General features: G+C 42.9%; 1 protein-coding gene across 4 annotated transcripts in view; it reads left to right on the top strand.

Moving 5' to 3' along the window:
- Positions 1-23,692, top strand: part of LOC311440449 (uncharacterized protein C1orf21) — a 105,675-nt gene that overhangs the window by 53,887 nt on the left and 28,096 nt on the right. For all 4 annotated transcript variants that reach the window (XM_084527403.1, XM_084527405.1, XM_084527404.1 and 1 more), the window contains exon 3: positions 10,211-10,305. In XM_084527403.1, the coding sequence (XP_084383529.1) occupies positions 10,211-10,305 (95 nt within the window). The remainder of the gene's footprint in view (positions 1-10,210; positions 10,306-23,692) is intronic.

Below are 23,692 nucleotides of genomic sequence, written 5' to 3'. Positions count from 1 at the left end.
TGAAGAGGGGGAGTGAGAGAGCGGTTGTGGTGGAGCTCAGCTGCCCACCTGAGTAAAACCACCACAACACCACAGTAAAAAAGGATGTGAAACTGCTGGAGAGTGTCCAGAGAAGGGCTACAAAGATGGCGAAGGGCATACAGGGGAAGACACATGAGGAGGGGCTGCGGTCACTTGGCCTGTTCAGCCTGGAGAAGAGGAGGCTGAGGGGAGACCTCATTGCGGCCTGCAGCTTCCTCACGAGGAGGAGTGGAGGGGCAGGCGCCGATCTCTTCTCTTTAGTGACCAGTGACAGGACCCGCGGGAATGGTGTCAAGCTGAGGCAAGGGAGGTTCAAGCTAGACATCAGGAAGAGGGTCTTCACTGAGAGAGTTGTTGCACACTGGAATAGGCTCCCCAGGGACGCAGTCACTGCACCAAGCCTGTCTGAATTTAAGAAGCGATTGGACTGTGCACTTAGTCACATGGTGAAAAATTTTGGGTAGACCTGTGTGGTGCCAGGAGTTGGACTTGGTGATGTGGTGGTTCTGCTTGAACGGGCAGCCACCACAACCTCCTCAAAGAGGAACAGGGAGAAAATACAATGAAAAGAGCTCAAAGGTTGAGATGAGGAAGGACAAGGAGATCACGCAGTAATTATTGTAACGGGCAAAACAGACTCGGCATAGGGAGACAGTAAGATTTATTGCTTATTACTAACAAGCTAGAGAAGTGAGAAACAAAGGAAAAAAAACAAAAGCACCTTCCCCCCCCCCCATTCACCCTCTTCCACCTCCTCCCCCTGAGCGGTGCAGGGGAACGGGGGAATGGGGTTATGGTCAGTCTACAGCACTTCTTCTCTGCCGCTCCTTCTTGGTCACTCTCGTCCAATGTGCTAAGGGGTACCTCCCATGGGATGCAGTCCTTGATGAACTGATCTGGCATGGGCTTCCCACAGGCAGCAGCTCTTCCAGAACTGCTCCAGATATGGGTCCGTAGCACGGGGTCCATCCCTCAGGAGCAAACTGCTCCAACCTGGGTCCCCCATGGGCAGCAGCTCCTGCCAGGTCACCTGCTCCTGTGTGGTCTCCTCTCCATGGGCTACAGGTCTGGCCCAGAATCTGCTCTGGCAGGGGTCTTCCACAGGTGGCAGCCTCCGTTGGTGCAGGTCCACCTGCTCTACTGTGGTCTCCTCCACGGGCTGCAGCGTGGAACCCTGCTCCACTGTGGTACTCCATGGGCTGCAGGGGGACATCCTGCTTCACCATGGTCCTCACCACAGGCCGCAGGGGACTTATGCTCCAGCACCTGGAACACCTTTCCCCCTCCTTCTTCACTGACCTTGGCACCTACAAGGCTGTTCCTCACTCCTCTCACTCTCCCAGCTGCTGTGTGGCGCAGCGTTTTTTTCCCTGTCTTAAATATGCTCTCACAGAGGCGCAAAACAGCATCACTTATTGGCTCGGCTCTGGTCAGCAGTGGGGCCCTTACCAAACATGGGGCAGCTTCTAGATCCTTCTCACAGAAGCCACCCCTATGGCCCCCTGCTACGAAAACCTTGCCATGATAAACCCAGTAGAGGTGATCCTTATGGGTCCCTTCCAACTCAGGATGTTCTATGATTCTATGGTTTCTTGGTTCAGCTGCACGTGTTCGGCATACAGCAATGTTTCTCTTTGCAAGTCGTGTACTGAATTCGAAAATTAGCCTGATGGAAACAAGGGAGCTAAATTATGGCTTCATCATTAGCTGTCACTCTATTAGATCAGGGGAGAAAAGAAACCAGAAAACCCAAGGTACAAGCACCAGCATCACGGGCGGCAGGACATCATGTTCTCCCCAGGCAGGAGTCAGCCTATGCTGTTCGTGTCAGAGCACAGAGATAACAAAAGGATCAAGAGGTGCAAGCAGTTTGCAGCACTAGGAACTCCTGACAGCGTTATAATGAAGGGTGGGTTGATATGGCAGTGAAGTTTTTTGTGCTTTTACACAAGCAAAAATCTAGATGAAGTCATTTGAGTTAATGGAACTGTGCTACTGTCAAACTTGTTGGCCCAGGAGGAATGTGTTGAAAGCAGTCATGATTGGGGCCTGGAAAAGGATAGTCTGATAAAGCAGAAGGGAATTCGCAGAAGTTTTCCCTTGTAGTTTCAAGCAGGTTTTTCTCAAGCAGGTTTCAAGGTGGTTTCTGCCCTTGAGGGAGCTGATATTCCATGAAGCATCATGAAGTGGGGCTGTAGAAGGAACTGCTCAAAAAAGCTTAGTAAGGAGTGGCCCCTGTCTTGCCTTGCTTCAGGGCAAATGTCCTTCCTGCACACAGGGAGTGGTCTGCTTTTCTGATTGTTTGCCTTGGTCCCCTTTTTCTCTCCCCCCAAAATAACCCTAGCAGCCACATCTGCTTTGTGCAGAAGCAGCATTCGGCATTCCTCAGGTCCATATTAGGATGGTGTAGGATGAAGAAAATACTTTTATGGTGATCATTTCAGACATGCTGAAATCTGTGCTGTACATTCAGGTTTTTAAGCAGCTTTTCTATCTGATGATTAATACCTTGCTGGCAATATTGGTGTGTTGCTTGTGCACCTGGACTGTGTTTAGTATCTGGTGTCCACCACCCCAGCTTCCTGCAGTGGCTTATTTCAGGTCGGATTAAGGTACAGGTAACTTCATTTGGGAAATCCGAATTAGCATTTTCAGATAGACCTTTGAGAGAACTGGATTGGCGTACTTCCTAAGCTATTTTTTCCATTTAGTTCACATTAGTACAAACAGCTCAATCACCAGGATGACGAATTGCCCAGGAGTAGATAGATCTGAGGGCTGACGACAGAGGACAACAACGGGCCACTCGCCCACTGCTGCTCTATCTCCAGTGAAGTTTCACTCTCAGCCCACGTGCAGGTGGATCAAAAATCCTCCCCCACAGCTGCAAATCTCAGCAACTAAGTCAGAACCAAATTAACAATGTCAAGTTGAAATAACCATTTAGATCCTTCTTTCTTTAAGTTCGGTGAAGCTGAAGCTAAGTAGGTAACTGGGATATCCCACATTATCTAGAAGTTAATTTGAGAAACATTCATTTATAGGATTTTTGTAACTTTTCTCTAACTGTTGACTTGTTTTTGATCTTTGACATTACTTTAGCTGACATTCATGCAGCTGATATCCACATACAGTAATAGAGCTGGAATATTCCGTTGAGCCCATCTCATCCATCTCATGCTCCCAAACTGAACAAAATTCTACCTGTAGCGGTCAAGGCTGGTGACCTAAAAGGTCTTTAAAAACCTCTGAATATGGAAACTGCAACCATCCAAGCTACCTAATTCCAGTGCTTTGTTCTCCTTCCAGCTAATGATCTTTCCTAATGTCTGTTTTTAAGCCATAGCTGCTTGTCCAACCAGTGTAGCAGTATTCCTCCTCCTCCTTTGCAGCGGCATTGTAGGTGATGTTTGGCGTGGTTTGCATTTAGCATCTAAGTGTCTTGCTTACTGCACAGGGCAGAGAAATTTGTTGGACAAAAAGTTTGTATTTTACAGAACGGTCATGTTTCATTATGGATGAAGGATGAATCTTGGTACATCCTTCATTTCAAAGGCAAGAGGTGCTGATGAACACTATGAAGCACAGGATCACGAAGGGGTAGTTAGAAACTTTCTTCTTGGTGGTGTGACTGAAGTACCACATATCTCCTGTGCTACTTGGTATGTCACTGAGAAGAGGGGCTCACCTGTCATTTGTTTTGACAACAGCACGGACAGATCTGTCCATCTGAGATGAAATGGGAATGGGAATGGATATGAATATAAATCAGCCCTCCTCTTTTTTTAAGACTACATTCCTCCAAAGATTGCTCCAAAGGTCTCAGTGAGTCCAGATATGTGTTGCAGTTGTGCTTGTTTTTTGTGTTTTTGAGGTTCATGTTCTGGTTTTTATTTTTTTAACTGGGCCAGAAATAACATCATAACTGATGTTGCTGTGGTAATGGCACTTAGAGCAATGTCTGGAGGTGCTGAAGAAATGTTTTTCATTGGAACAACCACAAGGTTTATTTCTTTTTTTTTTTCCTCTCCCCTCTAGTAATTGTTTCAATATTATATGTTGCTATGCTCATTTATCACTGAAATCATTATTAATGAGTGCTGTTTTTCTTCGTCGCATCTCCATGGCAACTGGGTGACATGTTTGAGTAGAATTATCTGTTTCCAGATGGAAATCTTCATTCATAAGATTTGCTTACTGAGAATTTTTACAGCACATTCAACTTAAAAATTCTTCTTTCATCACCCTTCTAAAGAGTTGTGTCAGAGGTGTTGCTGCTTTCTAGTTTATATCCTGTGATGGTTTTTATGGTGGACATTATGCTGGAAAATATTTCTGGTTTTAATTTGTGGTTCATTTATGTTGGTTTTATTTTTGGGCTGCATTTCTTCAATGCAGTATTTGCCATGGCAGCCCTGTAAGCCCATTCCTCTCCTATTTGAATTATTGCAACTCCGCTTTTTTGTATAAAAAAGCACACACTGGAAGACAGTACTTGATTTTTTACTTCTGTACATGAAAGAAGCATAAAGATTTATTTCCCTTTATACGTGATGTACTACACTCTGAATGATAGTGTCCTAAATTTTTATTCATGTTCACTGCTTGATGTTTAGTTTTGAACATGAAAGAAGCATAAAGATACTGCATTTTGTCCATTTTGATGTAAAACTGTATTTAGGAAAAATAAAAAGATACGGCTGTTTAGAAAGATAAAGCAAGGTAAATATGCACAGACCTCTATAATTTTATTTATTGTGAACTTCATACAATTTTAAAGGTCTTGTTCATTGTCAGATTTGATTGAGATCAGGTAGGGCCTAATTAACGTTTCAGGATGCCTCTGCATTGGCTTCTGATCACTCAAACCAACGTATCTCAAAATGCTGTATTTACTGTAGCAGAAGTCAAAAAGTAAAAAATCAGAAGGTGAATTTAGCGTCCTTTACTTCTTCAGTTGCAGATGCACCCTTACCTGATGAAGCAAAACCTGCTGAGCAGTTTTCACAGAATCACAGAATGCTTGAGTTTGGAAGGGACCTCCAAAGATCATCTAGTCCAACCCCCCTGCTCAAGCAGGGTCACCTAGAGATATAGGATGGCATGCAGGCAGGTTTTTTGAATATCTCCAAAGAAGGAGACTCCACAACCTCTCTCTGGGCAGCCTGTAACAGTGCTCTGTCACCCAAATCATAATGTAGTTCTTCCTCATATGGCAATGAAACCTCCTGTGGTTCAGTTTATACCCATTTCACCTTGTCCTATGACTGGCCACCACTGAGAAGAAATTGGGCCCATCCTCTTTACATTGTCCCCTCAGGTGTCTGCAGAGGCTAATAAGATCCCCTCTCAATCTCCTCTAGGCTAAACAGGCCCAGCTCACTTAGTCTTTCCTCATAGGACAGATGCTCCAATCCCTTAATCATCTTTGTGGCTCTACGATGGATGCTCTCTAGAAGTTCTGCGTCCTTCTTGTACTGGGGAGCCCAGGACTGCACACAGTACTCCAGGTGTGGCCTCACCAGAGCTGAGTAGAGGGAGAGGATCACCTCACTTGACTTGCTGTCCACACTCCTCCTGATGCAGGCTAGGATCCCATTGTACTTCTTAGCCACATTAAAGCCATTAATGATGTATACCCTGTGACACTTCTGGGTGGTTTGTCGGTTGCTGAAATGTCCCATCTTTTGCATGTACTCTGCTTTCATCCTGACAGTAATTTCAGAGCATGAACAGTCTCTTAAATACATCAGGATTCATGGCTTCTGAACACCCCATCTTACATACGTATATCTTATCTAGAGAAGATAAATGTAATCATCACCTCATCAAAAAGTTTATGCATAGCTCTGCCCTCCTAATAATAATATGATGTAAGACTTGTCTTCTCCACCTGCGTAATTGAATTTTGTTGGTCTATTCAGTGTATGTGAAGTAACGGATGTTGTCCCATCCACAGTGTTAGGTGTCAGACTCATTTCTTCTCTGTTTCACCAAGTAGTGATGTCCCACCTAGCTAAGCCACTTAGTACCACCTTCTCCTCCTCCTCTGCACCTCTTTGGCTGCCAAAAGACTCATTGCAATCAGTGTTAAAGGGCTGGGAGAGTGCAAAATATTGACCAGTCCCCTTGGTTTCAGGGCTTGTTCTGCATTTCCCATGTCAGATCCTTGCTTGAATAGATTTGTGAAGGGCTCATAAAAATGAAGAGGTTTTATGGGTTAGCTTGATCCAGGAAAAAGAAGGAAGTTTGACATGAACACGAAGGACGAAGCTTCTGTTAGTGAGCTCTATAAATGCCAAAGAGAGGCCTGCAAGCAAAATTTAGTGTTTCTCATCAGATAGCAGGAAGGTTTCAGATATAGACATCAGCATATTAGCTGGGATTCAGGCAGTTCTGGCACTGAAGCAGCTTAGTTCAAAGGCCATTGGAATTCATTAGAGATGGGTGTTTTCATGGAATCATTAAAGTTGGAAAAGACCTCCAAGATCATCTGGTCCAACCGTCCCCCTGCCACCAATATCACCCAGTAAACCATATCCCTAAATGTTTTTCCTTGGTGAATTGGGTGGTTTGGCAAGTGGCTGTTTCTAGCAGTCCCTCACCATACCTAGGAAGCTGTAGGGTTTATAGTCAGCTGGATAGTCCTTTTTCTTTCATTGACAATATAATTACTTAGCTGTTTTTTCCCTTTGAAAGTGGAATCATAGCTATTTATACCTATCTCCAACAAGTGACTACTCAGTATGAGAAAATGATGCCAATATATTGTATTTATGCTCACTATTTTGAGGAAAATATTTTGCCTGTGATAGGAAATTACGATAGCTTATGAGTAATGATACTGCTTCAAATGTAACATTGCTGATCATTTCATGTGTTCTTGATGCAGCACTTGTGCATGGTCCTGGCCTTGCTTCTTGCGTTATTCCTGAAGTTAAGTTGATCGCTTGCTTTCTGCAGGCCACTGTTGTGTTTGCTTGTCATTGGTGTGTGCATCTCTTGCTCAAAACTCATGGGTTTGATGGAGTTGCTGGCTGTTTGGCACTCCTGCCTGTTAATCATTTATTTAGGCACTGAGGTATGAGTGTTGGCCATTCAGACTGCCGCTTCCTTCATGTGCCTCATCCCTCCAGAGACTGCCTCTTGGCTTTTAAGGTAGGTTGTCAGCTTAGATTTTGGCAAATTAACATTGCCATTGCTTTTGGAGATACAGGTAGAGATTTCTAATGCCCCAATCCATACTACATAATAGAGCTATGGCATTAAGTTTGTAAGACACTTCCTATTAAAAGACTAACTTTACTAATTCACAGAGGCAGATGTCTTCCACTTTGACCTCCTGATTATTTCTATTTCAACCGGGGCTTGGAGCAACCTGGTCTAGTGGGAGATGTTCCTGCCCATGGGGTTGGAACCAGATGGTCTTTAAGGTCCCTTCCAACCCAAGCCAGTCTGTGATCCTCCTAACAGGAAGGCAGATTTCTCTCAAGTAAGACTTCCTAGTTTACATGTTTTTTTCAACTTGTCCCCAAAAATGTAATGAAAAACGACTTTTATTTTTGGAAGCTTTCTTGCTGCTGAGTGTGTCAGGCCTTAATTGTACCAGGCATATGCACTTCTGCCAGTCCCAAGGATAGACGAAGAGTCACGCTGTCTGCACTGCACCACACAGATAACTGAGTAGCTGTTGTATTGATAAGTAAAGTACTGGGGAAAAACACTTTTACTCACTAACGCTGTTAGTCAGCTGTGGAACTTATACAAGAAATTCTTTAAATGTCCTGTGTCCACCTCATAATCGTCTCCCTTGCCTGGCCTAACTCTGTCCACAGTTTCTCTAACATCTGGCCTCTTTACAAACCCTAGACGATTCAGGAAGTTCTTTGCTGAAGAACTTCATTAGCCTATTAAAAGCAGTCTGGATTTGTAAGTAGCAATACTGCAGTAATTACAAGTGTGGCGAAGATGGTGGGGATGAATATTTGGAGGCCAGGTTCCAGCATGCCTACTGCTCAGGTACCTGAACAGCAGTGCCCCTCGGGACTGGTGGCAGTCAGCTAGAGGAGAAATCCAGAATTAAGCTGCCAGCTAGAGCTTCCTTCCCATCTTACCTCCATCCTATAGAACTGCATCAAACTTTCATACAAAAAGCTGATTATACCAATTATCAAACATGGCCTCATCAGTGCCCTTGCTGCATGCACCAAGAAAGAACATGCTTCATGTGGCCCCATACCTGCAGTCCACGCAGGGAGGTCTGCTGCCTGGGCAGGCGCTCAATGTTCAGTTACAGTAAGTCACTGGGGATAGGCCGGAGACACCTTGCAGAAGTTATTTTTGCCCCTGAACATCAGAACCTCCATGCCTTGCTTATTCTTTACAAGGCTGGGTTGCTCGTTCCTCTCAGCATGTCTTGTTGAGTTGATGTGGATGAGCCGCAGGTTGTGCAAACTTCCTTTGTTCCATTTTCTCTGTCTCATCTGGTCCCTTATTCAAATCCATAAATGCCACTGTGGGAGCTGTGTGCTTTTTCTACGCGTGGGTTTCATTGCTAATCGCAACAGAGATCACTGAAAGAGTGAGGAGAATGTAAGTTAGATATTGCAGTCAATCAAGTACTTCTAATTCTCGGGCTTTATTGTGTTCAGCCTTTTAGGTTTTATGAATTGTCATCTCCTGACTACCTAAATTCCATTTAAAAAGAGAAAAAAAGTTCAGCAAGCAAGTTCACATCTACCAGTCTAATGATTTCTTAATTCTTCGTTCTTAATATTTTTAATATGTTTAATATTATTAATATGTTTTAAGTTCTTGCCTGTTTTGAGTCTCTGCATCTGAGTTGCTACTATGTAATAAATTTACAATTTTATTTAAACTCTGTAATAATCTTAAAAAAAATAGATATGTACTAGTCCAAATGCAGCTTATATCTTTAAAAAACAAATAAAAAAAAGGCTTATATAACATATACTACCTGATTAATAGTTTCCTCAAAACAAGCTTCCTTCTAAATTATTTCATTTTTGTGTTTGTTTGTTTGTTTAAATACAATAGACCCAGGAAAATCCATTTGTGTTTTGCTTTTCCCTTAGCAAGATAAATTGCTTGAAAACCCAAAGAAAAATAATAAAGTTTGGATGGTTTCTTTTCATTTGCCCAGGTTTCACTTTTTATTCCCAGTGTATTCTCATTTCATTTTGCATCGAGGGAAAGGAAGAGAAGAATTTCTTTTCCCCAAATCCTTGGGAATTTGGGAATGTCATGTCCTACTAAGGAAAAAACCATGGTTCCAGCTTTAAGTGATGTTGTTTGCATCTTATGGCATAGCATCCATACATAAAATAGCGTTACAGGACTGACACCAGAGCTGGAAGTCAGTATTCGAAAAGCTGCAATATCTAGCTGATAAATAGTAAGGGCAGGCCGGGAGTTTTACTGTTCTTATTCCTTATTTTCATGCTGGATTTCTCTCTGGGTAATGTTCATGTGCAGAAGAAATGGTTGTGGTAGGGACTGGGGAGACGAGGATGGTCAGCATGCTGCCTCTTCTCCAGAAATCCTCATGTGACTGGCACTGGGTACCTTTTGGTTTAACTCTATTAAAACAGTGCAGGAAAAAGAATGAAAAAAGACGCTGTGTTTGGGGGTGTTTTTTCTTTCTTTCTTTTTTTCTTTCTTTTTTTTTTTTTCAGATTATAGCCTATTTTTTAAATTGCCTTCATTAGCGTTGCTTGATTTATCAATGCAAAGTACGTACATGAGCAGCCTCCTCTGCATAGTCACTACCTTACATTGCTTGCTTGCCCACTGATAGTAAAAGACTAGGGAGGCTGCAGTAGCAGAGAGTTTGCTTGTATTAAGACAAATCATACAGAAAACTAGGGAGGTTGAAAAGGGCTTGTCCTGCCATATTCCCTGTACCCACTGTTCACAGTACCGAGGCTATTCCAGCCGAGAGAGCTGCCCACCCATTTCAGGAGGCCAGAACAACTTTCTTGGTATCAGTCCCATTTAAGTCTTTGAAACTATATACCTGTGGTTTTTTTGTTGCCGTGTTGAATTAGGATCTTTTCTAGTCAGCTGTTTTGGGTTTAGTTTTTTATTTTTTATTTTTCCCCAGCTGCTGAACTACAGTGGTTCAAAACTTTTTTTTTCTTTTTTTTTTTTTTTTTTTCTTGGTGTTCAGATGAGTATAGGATCAAACCAGTGGAAGAGGTCAAATACATGAAAAATGGGGGAGAAGATGATCAGAAAATAGCAGCCAGGAACCAAGAAAACTTGGTAAGGATTGAACTTATCACTTCTTTAATGAAATAACATGGCTCTGCTTTTGTAATGAAATATGCAACATGCAGCACATTGAGACTGCAGCTTACACACAGCAAGAGGATTTTCCTGAAAATGTCATACCTGTCTGTGAAGCTCACATAGACAGTGCAAAATACTACTTTTTCTTGTGCTTGTCTTTATGAATTAGGCTCTACTTGATCTTGGAGGGAGTGCTTCCATGATTATACTCATCTCCTTTGCAGATATAAATATACATGGTTTGAAATGTCTGTGTCTATATTGCAAACGAGCTGGTAGTAAAACAGCAGTGCCCTGCCATTAATAAAATGACCCACTTAAGTAGACATTATTTGCTCTGTGCCTCGTGGTTTTACATATTTTAAAATTCACAGTTCATGATAGCAAAAGCAATATATTCATAACAGAGCAGTTGCAAAAATCATTTTTCACATTTTGTATTTTCCCTGACTCAAGCAACTTGTTGGCTCACAGTTCTGCTGTCAGGGAGGAAATCTCAGGTAAACTCTCAGTGCTGCTAGAAATAGCTGGGGTGCTGTTGAGGTGGCTCAAATTGTGGCCGAGTCACATGAACGGACTTCTGAGAAATGCCACCTCTGTTCTAAAACTGAAGAAATGTACATTTTGTAATTGGTTAGCTGGGGCTTCACCCAGTTTAATTTTTTGAGGACATTTCACAGTGATAATAGTTGTGTGTGAAGTTTCAGATCTGGTTCCCTTCACTCATCACAGCTTTCTTCATATAGGATTGTTTTTCTTCTTCCCCCCGTCAGTAGGACCAAAGGGGGAATGTAATTAACATCCACTGAACATAATTCAGTGGTCCTATGACCATTATCACCAGCTCAAGATTTGCTCTTGCTATGACTGGGCAGCTGTACAAAAATACACCGTGAATTTGTCTTTTGTTGAAGATGTGTGGAGGAGCATAACAGAGCTGCGGGAAACCTGGATGTGCTTTCCTTCCCTCTTCTAGATGCATGTGCTTGCAGAACAGAACAACCACACATGCCTTCCTGCTCTAAACAGCAGTTAGTTTGCTGTGTGCTGTCCCAGCCTAGGTGCTGGAGTGAAGGTTGAGCAGCACACAGAGCTGTTTCTGCTTTGCTTTCCATGTGCCTTGGCTACTTGCAGTTTTGCATTGCTGATGCTCCAGTGAGGACACACCTTCAGCTTGCAGCAGGATGCTGGGGATATTTTAGTGCAACACTGCTGAGAACATCGCCTTTTCTAGCAGCATCCGCAGTGCCCTCGGCATTACTGCAGTTTAAGCATGTTTGTTTTGAACTGGGAGAAGTGGGACTGCAAGAATTTTTGCTCATTTTAGAGACCCCAGTACTTTGTTGGTAAACAGGAGAGAATTAAAAAAAAAAAAAAAAAAAAAGGAAAAGAAAAAAAAAGAAAAAAAAAAAGGAAAAATGATCCAAATATGTATTTTTGATAAAAGTAGAAAAAGCCTAGCAATTTAACTTATTTTTTTCATTTTATTTATTTTTATTTTTTTTTTACTTTCTGCTGCACTTAAAGTACTGGCAGAAGGTAAAATGTCACTTGCATGAGAACCAGGAAGAGTTCAGGAAAGCATAGGTCTGCAGAAGTGACACAGCAGATACAGATATTTTGCACTTTGATTGGTTTCTGCATTTTTGCAGGACTTAAGTGTTAGTCTGATTCAATTTAGCAAGAGACATTGCTACAGCACAGTGCTTATTGTTTTATTATTGATGGGTCATGCTTGATGGGAGCAGGGGGTTGGTGGAAAGTATATCTTAATGTGGGGCTGGAGGGCTAATATAGCTCTCTTGTCTGTCATATCTGTTGGGAGAAAAAGCAACAGTAATGCAAGAAAGCCTTCAATCAGACTGGTTGCATGTACTTTAAAACAAAAACCCTCTTGCATGCCAAAAAGATTTTATTTTCCTTTTCCTCATCTTACTATAAGGAGATTACAGTGACTGTAAATGCACGCAGCTTAATCCTGGGAATTGTCAGGTCCTCGTCATTCCTGGATTTTTAAGTGGGTTTCGCTGCTCGAGTTCTCCCAAGTAAGCATGTTTAGTGCACTGCTTAGAGGATGGGTTAAGCTACCCATCACTCAGGCTTTACTTTTCTTAACGTGAAAAGTTGGCAAGCACTTACATAATCCTGTCTTCTCATCAGACATTTCCAGGCAACAGAAATTGTCAGAAAAAGAAAAGGCGGTGGGAGAATCATCCAGCCCTTTTCCCTCCTCCCTTGTTCCTTAATCCCACATTTTGTTTATTGTCGCAGGGCTGCTAATTCACATCTCCTTCAGAGATGGGGCCAGGATGAGATGCATAACCCATGTGTCATTACAGTCTTTAGTCAGTTCCCTGGGAACTGCTTGTCTCAGGGCTATCATACCCTCTGGTACTTTGTCCTTGAATGTCCTTGAATCTGACTGTTACTCGGATGAGAGAAAAATTTTGATCCTGTTACAAGCATGTCTCAGAATTACCAATCCTCCTTTTTGAAGTGTTTTAAAGGCTGGCTTGAAAAAAAAAAAGTGTGCTTAGGCAAAAACAAAACTGCTTCCCTTACACCCGAGGCTCTTTGAGTTGCTGTCCTGTGGGGAGCTGGCACCGCTGTGGGTATCGCTGGGAGAAATGAAGCCCCATCACTGGTCCCTGTCTTTCCAGCGTCCACCTGAGGTTAATCAGGGCTCAAAACTGGTGCAAAGCTGACACTAAAGCAGAAATGCTGCAAAAACATACCGACAGCAGGAATGGCTGTGCTAGGGCTGTGTGCCAGGTGAAGCAGAAGATGCTCCATGTGAAGAAATTCTCTGGCAGAATGAAAGGCCTCATGGAATTTAAATGTAGGCTCTTGGCAGGAACAAAAAAAAAAAAAAAAAGAAGAAAAGCCAGACTTGTTTCATATTCTGTCAAACAATGATTCACTGCTTTACCCAGGTTGGTTTTGTTGTTCTGTGCTTGCTGTCAAATGTTGCAGCTCCTGGTTTCAGTGCTGGTGTCTCCAGACACAGGAGGGCTGCCCGTGGTGCTTCATGGGGCCAAGGACGACTGGGGCCAGGAGATGGTTGCTGTCTCTCCACGTACCAGAGGCAAGCTCCAGATCCAGCATCGTCCCTGACCTGCATGCATTTCCCCACTGGAGGCCCCGATGGCTTGCTTATGCAGTACTGAGGATGGTTGCAGGCTTTTAGGATTGCTGTAATCCAAACCGAAGGGTTTTACCAACTGATGAGTGTCTTACTCGGCAGATCTGGGATGGTTTTGTTTTTTTTTTTTCTTTACCAGCAAGAAAAGCTGATCATGGCTAGTAATATACCTTGCATGCTTGGGTGAAGAACATTTTGAAGAAAAACACTTTGAAGAACTAAAATGCAAAAAATCAGTAATATTAATATTTTAAAAGGCTCAATCCATTCTAAAAGATACCTGCTACAAGCAGGAATAAGTAATAAATTTTTACCTTCTCTAAAGACCTGTTAATTTTTGTGTAGAAGGGACTTACTGTTTAGCTCTTCAATGTCATGTTAAGTATATAAAGCACAATCACAACAGCCTATTTAGCATTCATCACAGGACTAATTTCATTGTCCTTATTTCCATCCCCTCAGAACACTGTTGGTTTTCCACTGTAAAACGTTATTGCCGAAAAAGGTAAGGTAAGGTGTGTTGTATTCATGCAGTGCTGGAAACTCGATGAGCTGTATCAATTTTCCTTTGAGATGGTTTGCAATAATACAGATGCCTCTTGTTGCCGCTCTCCGTGCTACCCCAGCCCGAGAGACAACATCGATTGGCTGCCTGGACGTCTGCTCCCCAAGCAGGGACACCAGAGATGGACACACTGTGTCTAGCTCAAGTGCCAATTTATTGCTGCGTAGCATAGCTTCTTATACCCGTACACGCGATCGCCCAGATCCCCATGACCCTCTGTTCCACCCATGGTCCCTCCCAATCCTCCCCCCACATCTCCCCCCTATATATATACTATATATCACGCCTCTTTTTGTCGCACCCCCTTTTCCCGTTACAAAAGGTATTAGCATAGTACAGTGTTAGCTGAAGACGATCATTCTCTTCTTCTTGTGGCAAGCACTGCCATCCATTATTAAGAAGCAGGTTAATATTCACTGTTCACAGGACTAGCTTTTCAAGGATTTTTTCTGTCGCAATAGTCAAAAGAGCAGGGGCAAGAAGAGCACGCCGACATCCAATCCAATCCAATACCACTGACAAAACTGCCGATAAAAGAGAGGTTATCCATGAATCTGATGTTCCCAGCCAATCTAGCCAGCCCTTCCCCCACCAGTCTCGGTAAATTCGATCTCCATAAGAGCTCTTCATCAACTCCTCAACTGCGCCCTTAGCTCGCTCAATTGCCGTTGTTGCGTTCTTTGTCCAATCGATACAACGAAAAACTTTGACGCCAGCATCCTCCAACTCAGAGCAACCGATGCCGGTTCGAGCAAGCAAGTAGTCCACAGCCAGCCTTGTCGAGGACAATCCTTCTTTAAGAGCTTCCATGCCGCCGATGGGATTTGTCAAAGCCTTTGCTGTGCGGTTAGCATTCTTCAGTGCCCAACAAGCTAACCGCTCAATCATCTTAGTATTTCGAACGAGCTGCGGGAATATAAAAAGCATCTCAACAATTGTTTGTGCTAAGGTAGTCAAATACCATCCGTCATCATAGTCAGGATCTAGAGTGGGGTCTTTCAACGAGTGCCTGTGACGGCTCACCTCCTTCCCTGTGGTGTTCCTGATGGGTGCAAGCGGACTAACTGCCAAAATACCAAGCGCGCAAGGTCCGCCATAAGCATTAGGGGGAATAGTCAGGTAAACCTGACCACCCCCACAAAGCAAGAAGATTCCCCACGGCAAATGCAGAGGTATCGAGGGACTGTCAAATACCACGATAGTCGCCCACCTCTTATCATCATATTCTGCACCGGGCATCTGATCATCGTGTCCCCCACCATCGTCCACCACCTGCCTTGACCTTCCTCCGTGGTTTTACTCGCAGGTAGGGAAACCTTAAAGACAGGGGCGCACCAAGGTGCCCCACAGTCCCCTACAGGGATCCCGTCTTCCCCTGAGTCCTTCCCTGCTCCCTTCTCCCTATCACTAGTGTCCTCTGTCTGTGTCCCTTCCCCCCCCGTCTTGGCTGCCGCCATTTTATCGACTGCTACCACTGTGTTTTCCAACAGAGCACTCAATGACTCCACCTTCACCTTCTTACCCTGCCTATATTCCTCTGAGCCTTGCAACATTCCCGCCACCAACTGCTATATGGAGAGCTGCTCCCTCGCCTGCTTAAAGGTCTTGAGGATCTTCCCAAAAGCAGGAATCAACCCCAGAGCCTCCTTATTCCCATTATAAGCCGCTGCCCAAAGTTCCTCCCACACCTTTTCTAGTGTTCGCCGTTCCAGACAATTGGACGGTGAATCAGCACCTCTGAAAAAAATAGAATATAACATTTTTTTGTTAGATGGTTAACTTAATATTTATTTACAGAATCACAGAATCATCTAGGTTGGAAGAGACCTCCAAGATCACCGAGTCCAACCTCTGACCTAACACTAACAAGTCCTCCACTAAACTGTATCACTGAGCTCTACATCTAAACGTCTTTTAAAGACCTCCATGGATGCCCACTTCCCTGGGCAGCCCATTCCAGTGCCTAACAACCCTTTCAGTAAAGAATTGTATTGTAGCTCAGTTCTTGGATGTTTTTGTAACTTTTGCTAATGGAGATCATTTTCTGGTCTGCAATGCTGCAAAAGGCTACCAATTGGAATTTTTATGCTTTGTTATCCAAACCCTCAAAACAGTTGGGCACAATCCTCTGTTTTGTCCTGGAGCTCAGTAGTGAAATTGCATGTTGGAGCTTGAGATGAATTCCTGCTGGAGCTGGAAGAAAATTACCTCTTTGTGTTTTTCTTGCTATCTCTCACTCCGCCTTTAATAATATGAACAATATTTTGAGTTTTCTTTTCCAATAAGTATAAATTTCCACTCCACTTACCTGCAAATGTCATTTTTGTCAGCTTTGCGTGCGCTGTTATTTCCTATGTCTCGAGCTTCTCCAACCAGCTGCTGTTCTGCATTTATCAATCAGCTTGGTAGTACTTAATATTGCACAACCTCAGTAGCCATCGTTTTGTATTCAACAGCAGTTGTCATTTTCTGCAGTGATACATTAGAAGTAGACAGTAGTAACTGATAGATGAAGTGTATGAAATTAAAAGCCTGGCAGAAAAGGATAAATGAAGCAACTTTAATAACTATATAAAATGTAACACATGAAATACTGTGTCTAATATCAATATTTAAATAGGTACGCAAAATATATAGTATAGATCCATCAATCAGATAAACATTTTGTGATGTTTGGTGCAAATCTGGACAGATGCCTGAACTTCTGATTGATTTAGGAAAATAAGTTTTTAATTCTATTGCCAAGATCACTGGTCTATGTACGTAAAAGAAAGAAGCTAACTATGACTCCCTGTGGTTAAATTTACTGCAGATATTTCTGGTGTTTTCCTTTCTACAAAAGTAAAATATCACAAGTGGCTCTGGAAACTTAAGCACGGTAATACAATTAATTTTGTATTTTAAAGTGTTTAAATCCACTGCTACTTATTGTTTCTAGATAAGCTTTGAACTGCTGTGTTTTAAATGTCTAAGTGTATATGTTAATCATGGTGCTGTTTTAGTACATGGGTAAAGAGCTTTGTAGAAATGAAAGCATCATATTAATGTATACTGTAGTATAAAGATTTCAAGCTGTGAGTTCCCTAATTATTTATTTTAAACCGCTTTACAACAAGAGCAGTTCAAAGTATGCTATTTCAGGGTGGAATTTGCTCACACTCTGCCTGTCAGGGGAAGGAAACCAGAAATGCCCAGGACCGTACCCCTCCATCCTTAGCAAGAACAGGATTTTTTGTTTGTTTGTTTTTAAACTTCATCTGCCCTGTGTTAAGCCCCAGGTTATTTGGCTACAGGAGCAGGGAAGTTGCGGGGTACAAAACAGGGATACTCACCCACCCCACCTCAACCCATTTTCCCACAAGTAGAGACATCCACTTTGCCTGGCTGCAGCCAAATCCTCCTATCCCAAGGGAGGTCTGCGCAAACAGGTCAAGCAGGCTGCTTGGAGATGCTCCCATCTGGACTCTTCCTGCCTTGAGTTTAAGGGGAAAAAAAAGAAAAAAGAAAAAACAAACAAACAAACAAAAGAAAACAAACAAACAAAAAACAGAACAAAAGAAGCAACTACAAAATAAGTAAATGAAAGGCATGGATTAAAATTTAAAAGTAACTAAATGACAGAGTAATAAATAAATAAATCCAAGCTCCTTTCTGTTGTAGGTGGCAGGGTTCACACTAGGATAAAGGAGGCAGCATCCCAGCATCCACCAAGCAAAGTGTCCTTTCCTCCAGGCAGAGCTGCTCTGAGTGGTACCTGGACAAAGCAAGTGCTTTGCACCACCAAGCCACCAAGAGGAATTTTCCTTTTCACTTTTATGAGGTGATACCCCCTAAATTCCTGTGAGAGTACATAGTTGCTTATTGGATATGTTTTTCTGCAGTCTTCATTGGTAGAGTCTGGACTGGGGCATTTTGTGCTGCACGTGCTCCCAGTCTGCCTTCTATTTTCCCCAGGGAAATTAAAATCTTGAAATCACCCTTCAGACTTTTTCAGAGTTTGGAACTCTAAATGAGTGCTGCCCTATCGGTACTAAAGAAGAAAGTAATTACACATTTCAATTTTAATGAGTCAGCCTCTCCCAATATTTTTGGAAGAAATGCATTTGAAGCTGATTTAGAAGTGCGCAGAAAGAATATTGTTACTTGAGTCTGTTATTTTAAACACCATGCAATTAGCTTTTTTCCATAATGCCTATTTCAGTTAAAATTTGCAGTGATATCCTTCAAAGAATGGTTTCTCATAATGAATTTATGTCACTTAGCTCATTTCACTTACGGGTCACTGCATATTATATGGAGATCAAAGTAAATGATTGCACTAAGTATTAATATTCTTTTTCCTCTGGATCCCATAACAAATTTGATGTAAGAAGTATTAATTTTTCCTCTAATACCTAACTTCTGAAAATCTAGAAAGCAAGTGGATACTGTTAATATTTTAGCAAGTCAGAAATAATATAAATGCTAAATATGATCCAGATATGTTGCTTCAGACTATTCTACTTCAGTCTTCACCCTCCAGTAAGTAAACCTGCAGAGTGCTCTGTTGAGAGGTAGAATGAAACATATCCAGAATGTGATTTTAAAGTAGAAAGCTTAAAAAATGTAATGGTATTTCTTTCTAAGTATATTAAAATAACAGTGTCCAGAAGCAACATGTAATTGCAGTCTTACTAATGTTTGCCAGGAAAAAAAAACGTGTTAGTCAAGGTCTAATGCCCAAGTGTATGTTTTGCTCTAGCTGGGTCAAATATAAATCTCCAGCTCTGTGTTTGTGATCCATACGCCATTATTTCCTGCAATGTTTTCCATAGCCATTCAAAAATAAAGTAGTTTAAAAAAAAAATAAAGTAAAAGACAGCAACAGAAACCAAACAACTAATGGCTACAATCCACTTCATATTTGCAGCATTTTAGTTCAAACATCTAGGTAAGAAGAGAGGAAATACTTACCTAGTGAAACTTTTATCTCCTTTTTATTTTATAATGCTTTGAAAATCAAAAATCGCTTGTGAAAGGCTTGTTCTAAACACAAACAATCTAGGTGCCCAAGGTGCCCTGGCCATTATGTGCAGCCCTGGGCAGGTGTCAGGAAGGAGCATGGTTTCAGGACCAGCCGTGGAGGAGTGTGAATAGAAACATTCACATCAGTTGTGGGAGTTGATTATTTTTTTGTGGGTTGTATTCTTCCATATTTGCATTATTTCAGTGGGTGGGTTCCTGCCAAGGATGGGTTTTTCTGCTCTGGGGAAGGCGATGTCTTTGTGAGGGCAGATGGGCACAAAGCTGTTTGCTGGCTGGAGCAATTGGCTGCACTCATCAGAAATCATCTTGTCCAAGGAAGTCCCTTCTCGTGGGAGTCTGACCTGGAAGCTCAGCTGAAGGGCTGAAGAGCTGCAGCTCTCCACGTCTGTGTGGATGACCACCTTATCCAGGACTTGTATACAACAGTGCCTGAAGCCCAAACTGGATGTCTGCTGTGGTGAGCTCTGGCAGTGGCAGCAGGTGGGCATGGCAACATTTATCTGTAGTCTGGAGCATCCTGGCCCACCAGCAACACCAAGGATGTGACTGTTTCTCCTGTCCTTTCATCATTGTCCTTGTGCTGGAGATAATCTACTATATCAAGGCTGTGGATATAGCGTGTATGTTTTGAACACACAAATTTAATGATAATCTCCAGGAGGAGGTGTAGAAATGCATACTGCTCTGCAGCAGCTTGCTGTGCACTTTGTGGCAAGCCTGCCTGCATCTCAGTGCTGCCAACACCAGTCATTTCGAGATGAGTCAGCTGACCAAAATATATAGGTTATGTATGAAGTTTGCTATTTAAAAGCATCATAAAAAACTCTGGAAGCCTTTGGTTCCAGTGTGTCTTCCATGATTGTAAGAGCTACCCCCCCACACCTTTTTTCTGTTTTTTTTGTGTTGTGTTTTTTTTTTAGAGCTGAGGTTCTTTTTCTTTGAAAGCTTGAGAGTCTCTAAACATAACTTGAAGCACTGAAGCTTTAAGAGAGATGAGCAATAAGATTTTGAAAGCTGTCAGCAATAGGAGTTCTCCACAGCCTCTGTTTTGGTACTAGTTTTTCAGTGTTTGCCAGATAAGCATTAATTGCTAATTCTGCTGTTTTGCAACAGCGGGTAAGACAAGACCAGGCAGAAACAAATACACAAAAATGCCTAAAATCATAAGAAATCACTAGTGGGGAATAAAGCTGGCAAGTCCAGGCACTGAGGCATCGTTAGCCAGCTGTGCTTTAAGCTAGCCCAAGACACATGGCACATTCGCATATAGGTGTTATGCAGGTTTGCTCAGACCTTCTGTTCAGGCACAGAACCCCTTCAGTTGAGGCAGTTGTGGAGGAAAATATAGGCCCAGGATTTCTATATCTGGTGAGACGCTGATTTAATGCTGTTTAAGTACGTGGAGACAATGGGGAAATGTATCCATCGATGCTTCATTAGATACTTAACCGTGCAACCTTAGTAATCTTAAAATTTTGGTTTGAATACCATACCACACCCAGAAAAGGGAGTTTCAGGGGGCTGAGAGATGACATGGGCTTTTAGACTCAAACTTGAAATTGAATATATTAATCTTGCTTTGAAGCAAAAATGTCCACTTTTGAATTTTGACAGAGCTTTCCTTCTATCTGGGTTTTTCCTCCTCTTCCTTTTATCCTGTATTTCTCTGACCAGTGTCATCACCTGGATCTTCTGGCCTGGAATGCATCTTTAAAGTGTTTTCCAGTAGCTGGGAGCTCAGGGTTGTTCACAGTCAATTATGGTGGCTTCGCAGAGAGCTTCTGCTGGCAGTGGATGAGCAGAAGCACCCTTCCCATAAGCAGCAAGGCACCCGGAGGTAGAAAGATGGCATGTGATTGTGGGACGTGCACTGTAACAGTCATGGTAGGAACATGTGAGGGTTTCATCCAGCAAAGGCAGCGTGCCACAAGTCGGCGTTGTGTTCAGCAGTAAATCTGCACAGCATAGCCAACCACACTCGTCCTCTTGAGGGCCTTGAAAACCAGTTTTGTTGTGGTTCCTTTGGCGTCATTGAGAGCCTGTTTGTCTGCACCCATCAGGGACGGGGCTGTTCTCAGGAGTCCGTGCTCGGCTTCTCCCTTGGGATGGCCCTGTTGGCCCTAGCAAAGTAGAGCCGTCAGCCAGGCAAGTCAGAGCTTTTGTCACTAACAGTATGTTACAGCAATGAGATCCATAAGCTAGAGAGCAGTTATTTGGAAAAAAAATAAATCTAACATCTTTTTTTCAAATGAGCATTTTCAGTTTGGAATTTGTGCTTTCTGTAACAATGCCGCTGCTGCTGTGTTAAGAGACTAGAACAGCAGAAGGTCCCCATCCGCCTTGCATCACGATAGTTTTGGAACACTTGTGTTTTGTCTGCTTTTTTAGGAAAATGATGCAAGTGTTTTCCAATATCCAGTCCGCACGAGACTTCCTTCATCACCCAAATTATTGTTGGTTTGTTCCCTTTCCACTCATCTGGGTTATTTAGTAAGAAAAGCAGTCTACAGTGGAAGATCCAAGAGTGAGGAGTGCTTGCAGGAATACAAATTGTGGCAGGAGAGCACTAATTATTCAACTAATCTTCAAAAAGATAATGCCTATTGCGCTGAATGAGAATGAACTGATATTGTGTATATTTTAAACATTCACAGCTTTTGCCACTGAGAGAGCAATGTTTCCCACTGCACCTGACAGGCAAATGTACACTCACGCTGAGCAAGAACATTTTGCACTGCTTCAGCCATCGTTTTGTGTTGTCTTGCTTGATATTTTGGTTGTGCTCCATCATGATATGTGAGTGACATTGGCAAATCTTTAAAATCTAAATAGGAGTTTTGCAGAGGAGAAACTGATGGTATTTTAGATTAAATTATTTAAAACCATAGGGGACATTTTTTAGTGTTGGGTGGGGGTTTGTCTTGTATTCTTTGGCAGTAATGTGGAGACCATGTGGATAACGGCCTGCCCAGGCATTTTGTCAGCGTAGGCTTGCTGGAATGGTGCTGCAGTGGAGGGGTGTTAGCGCCAACAGTGGGCAGAAAACACCCTGACACTAAAACACCCTGATTTAATGATGCCTTTTCTACAGAAAGTGAAGGGGAACTGGTGAGAGCTGTTGGGGAAGCTCGTTGGCTGTATGGCATCGCTCCGGTTAGCTTTAGGTCTTTCACCGTAAGTCCTGCATGCCCAGGCTGACACTGTGGTAAGTCCAGGTCTCCCTGAAACTGGGAGCGAAGTTGTGACTTGCTCCCCCGACTGCAGCAGGAACACAGTGCTTTTGGGGGCCACAGGGAAGGTAAAAACGTTCCTCAACCTGCTTTGGTACGCCCCATGCTCAGGGTTTGCTCAAAGCTGTGCTGATGCTCACACCGAGACCATCACCGTGGAGGCTGCGAGGGCTGCGTGAAGCTTCAGGTAGAGAGTTGGGGAGCAGGGAATGGGGAGGAGGGCAGTTGCAAGGGGGGAATCTTCAGCCTTCCATGGCCGAAGGTGTGGGCTTGTGATCCTCTTTTCAGGGGACTGGCACTGGTCTCCTAGCTGCTGGCACCAGCTGGAGCAAAACTTCCTGTGTCGGGTCTCTGTCTCAAGTCGAACTACAAAAGCTTCAGCCACACATGGGAATTAAATGAAGAGCGTCTCCATCTGTACCGTACCATTCATGCTTATACTTGCAATGGAAGGGGCTCAGCCTGAGTTTTTCACTACAGTTATGCTGTTTACCTTCAGTTGCACCCCTTTGCTTTTGTGGGTAACCAAACCAAGCTAGCTGTACTGCTGCTGGGGCACAGGCTTACGAAGATATGTGTTGGGGGGGTTCTGCCTTTCAAGCAGTGGGCAGGGTGGCACTGCATGACAGAGGAGAAAAGGACTGGATTGGGAGGAGGGGAATCACTATAGATGATAACCTTCAAGGGCTTAGGGTTTTTTCAATAAAAAAGAACAAAAAAAAAGACGAGAAAAAAATGATGAAATACATTCTTGTAAAAGCAAACACTTTTGATATTAAGGAAATGCTGGGCAGATAATTCAGGCTGTTGTGTGTAGGGAGGATGATGCAGTTTCGGATTATACATAGGCACATTATAAAATGAAGCTGCTATGAGTACTCCTACACGAGTACTTCCTAGTGTAAGTTACTAACTTAGCAAAGCAACAGTGAACTGAGCTAATACACAGCTTACCAAGTTTGTTCTCACTGGGCATAAAATCTTTTTTGGCTTAAAAGTATTTGCTCATTGTTCCTGCAACATATCCAAGTTCCAATACAGCTCTACAGTGCTCTGTTTTCATCACCCTCACTCTGCGCTCACCGTGCTTGCTGCATGCTTCTTCTCACTGCTTTATCGGAGACGTAATCTTTCCACGGGATACCATCAAAGGCAGGCAGCTTTAAGTAAATAAACAAGCTGCCTGATAGTCTAGGCATGGGAACGCAAAACCAATGAGTTTTAATAATATAATAATATTCTATTTGTGTGTATGTATATGTTTAAATAGCAAATGCAGTTTGTATTGCAGTAGCACCTGAAGGCAGTAGTCAGGAATCAGAATCAGCTTCTCTGCCTGTGAACACAGCATGAAGGAGCCTGACCCCTAAAAGCCCATACATGACCAGTTCTGCCAAA

The sequence above is a fragment of the Aythya ferina genome (assembly GCF_964211825.1).
Source record: "Aythya ferina genome assembly, chromosome: 8".
NCBI lineage: Eukaryota > Metazoa > Chordata > Aves > Anseriformes > Anatidae > Aythya > Aythya ferina.
This window is presented reverse-complemented; position numbering and strand designations above follow the sequence as displayed.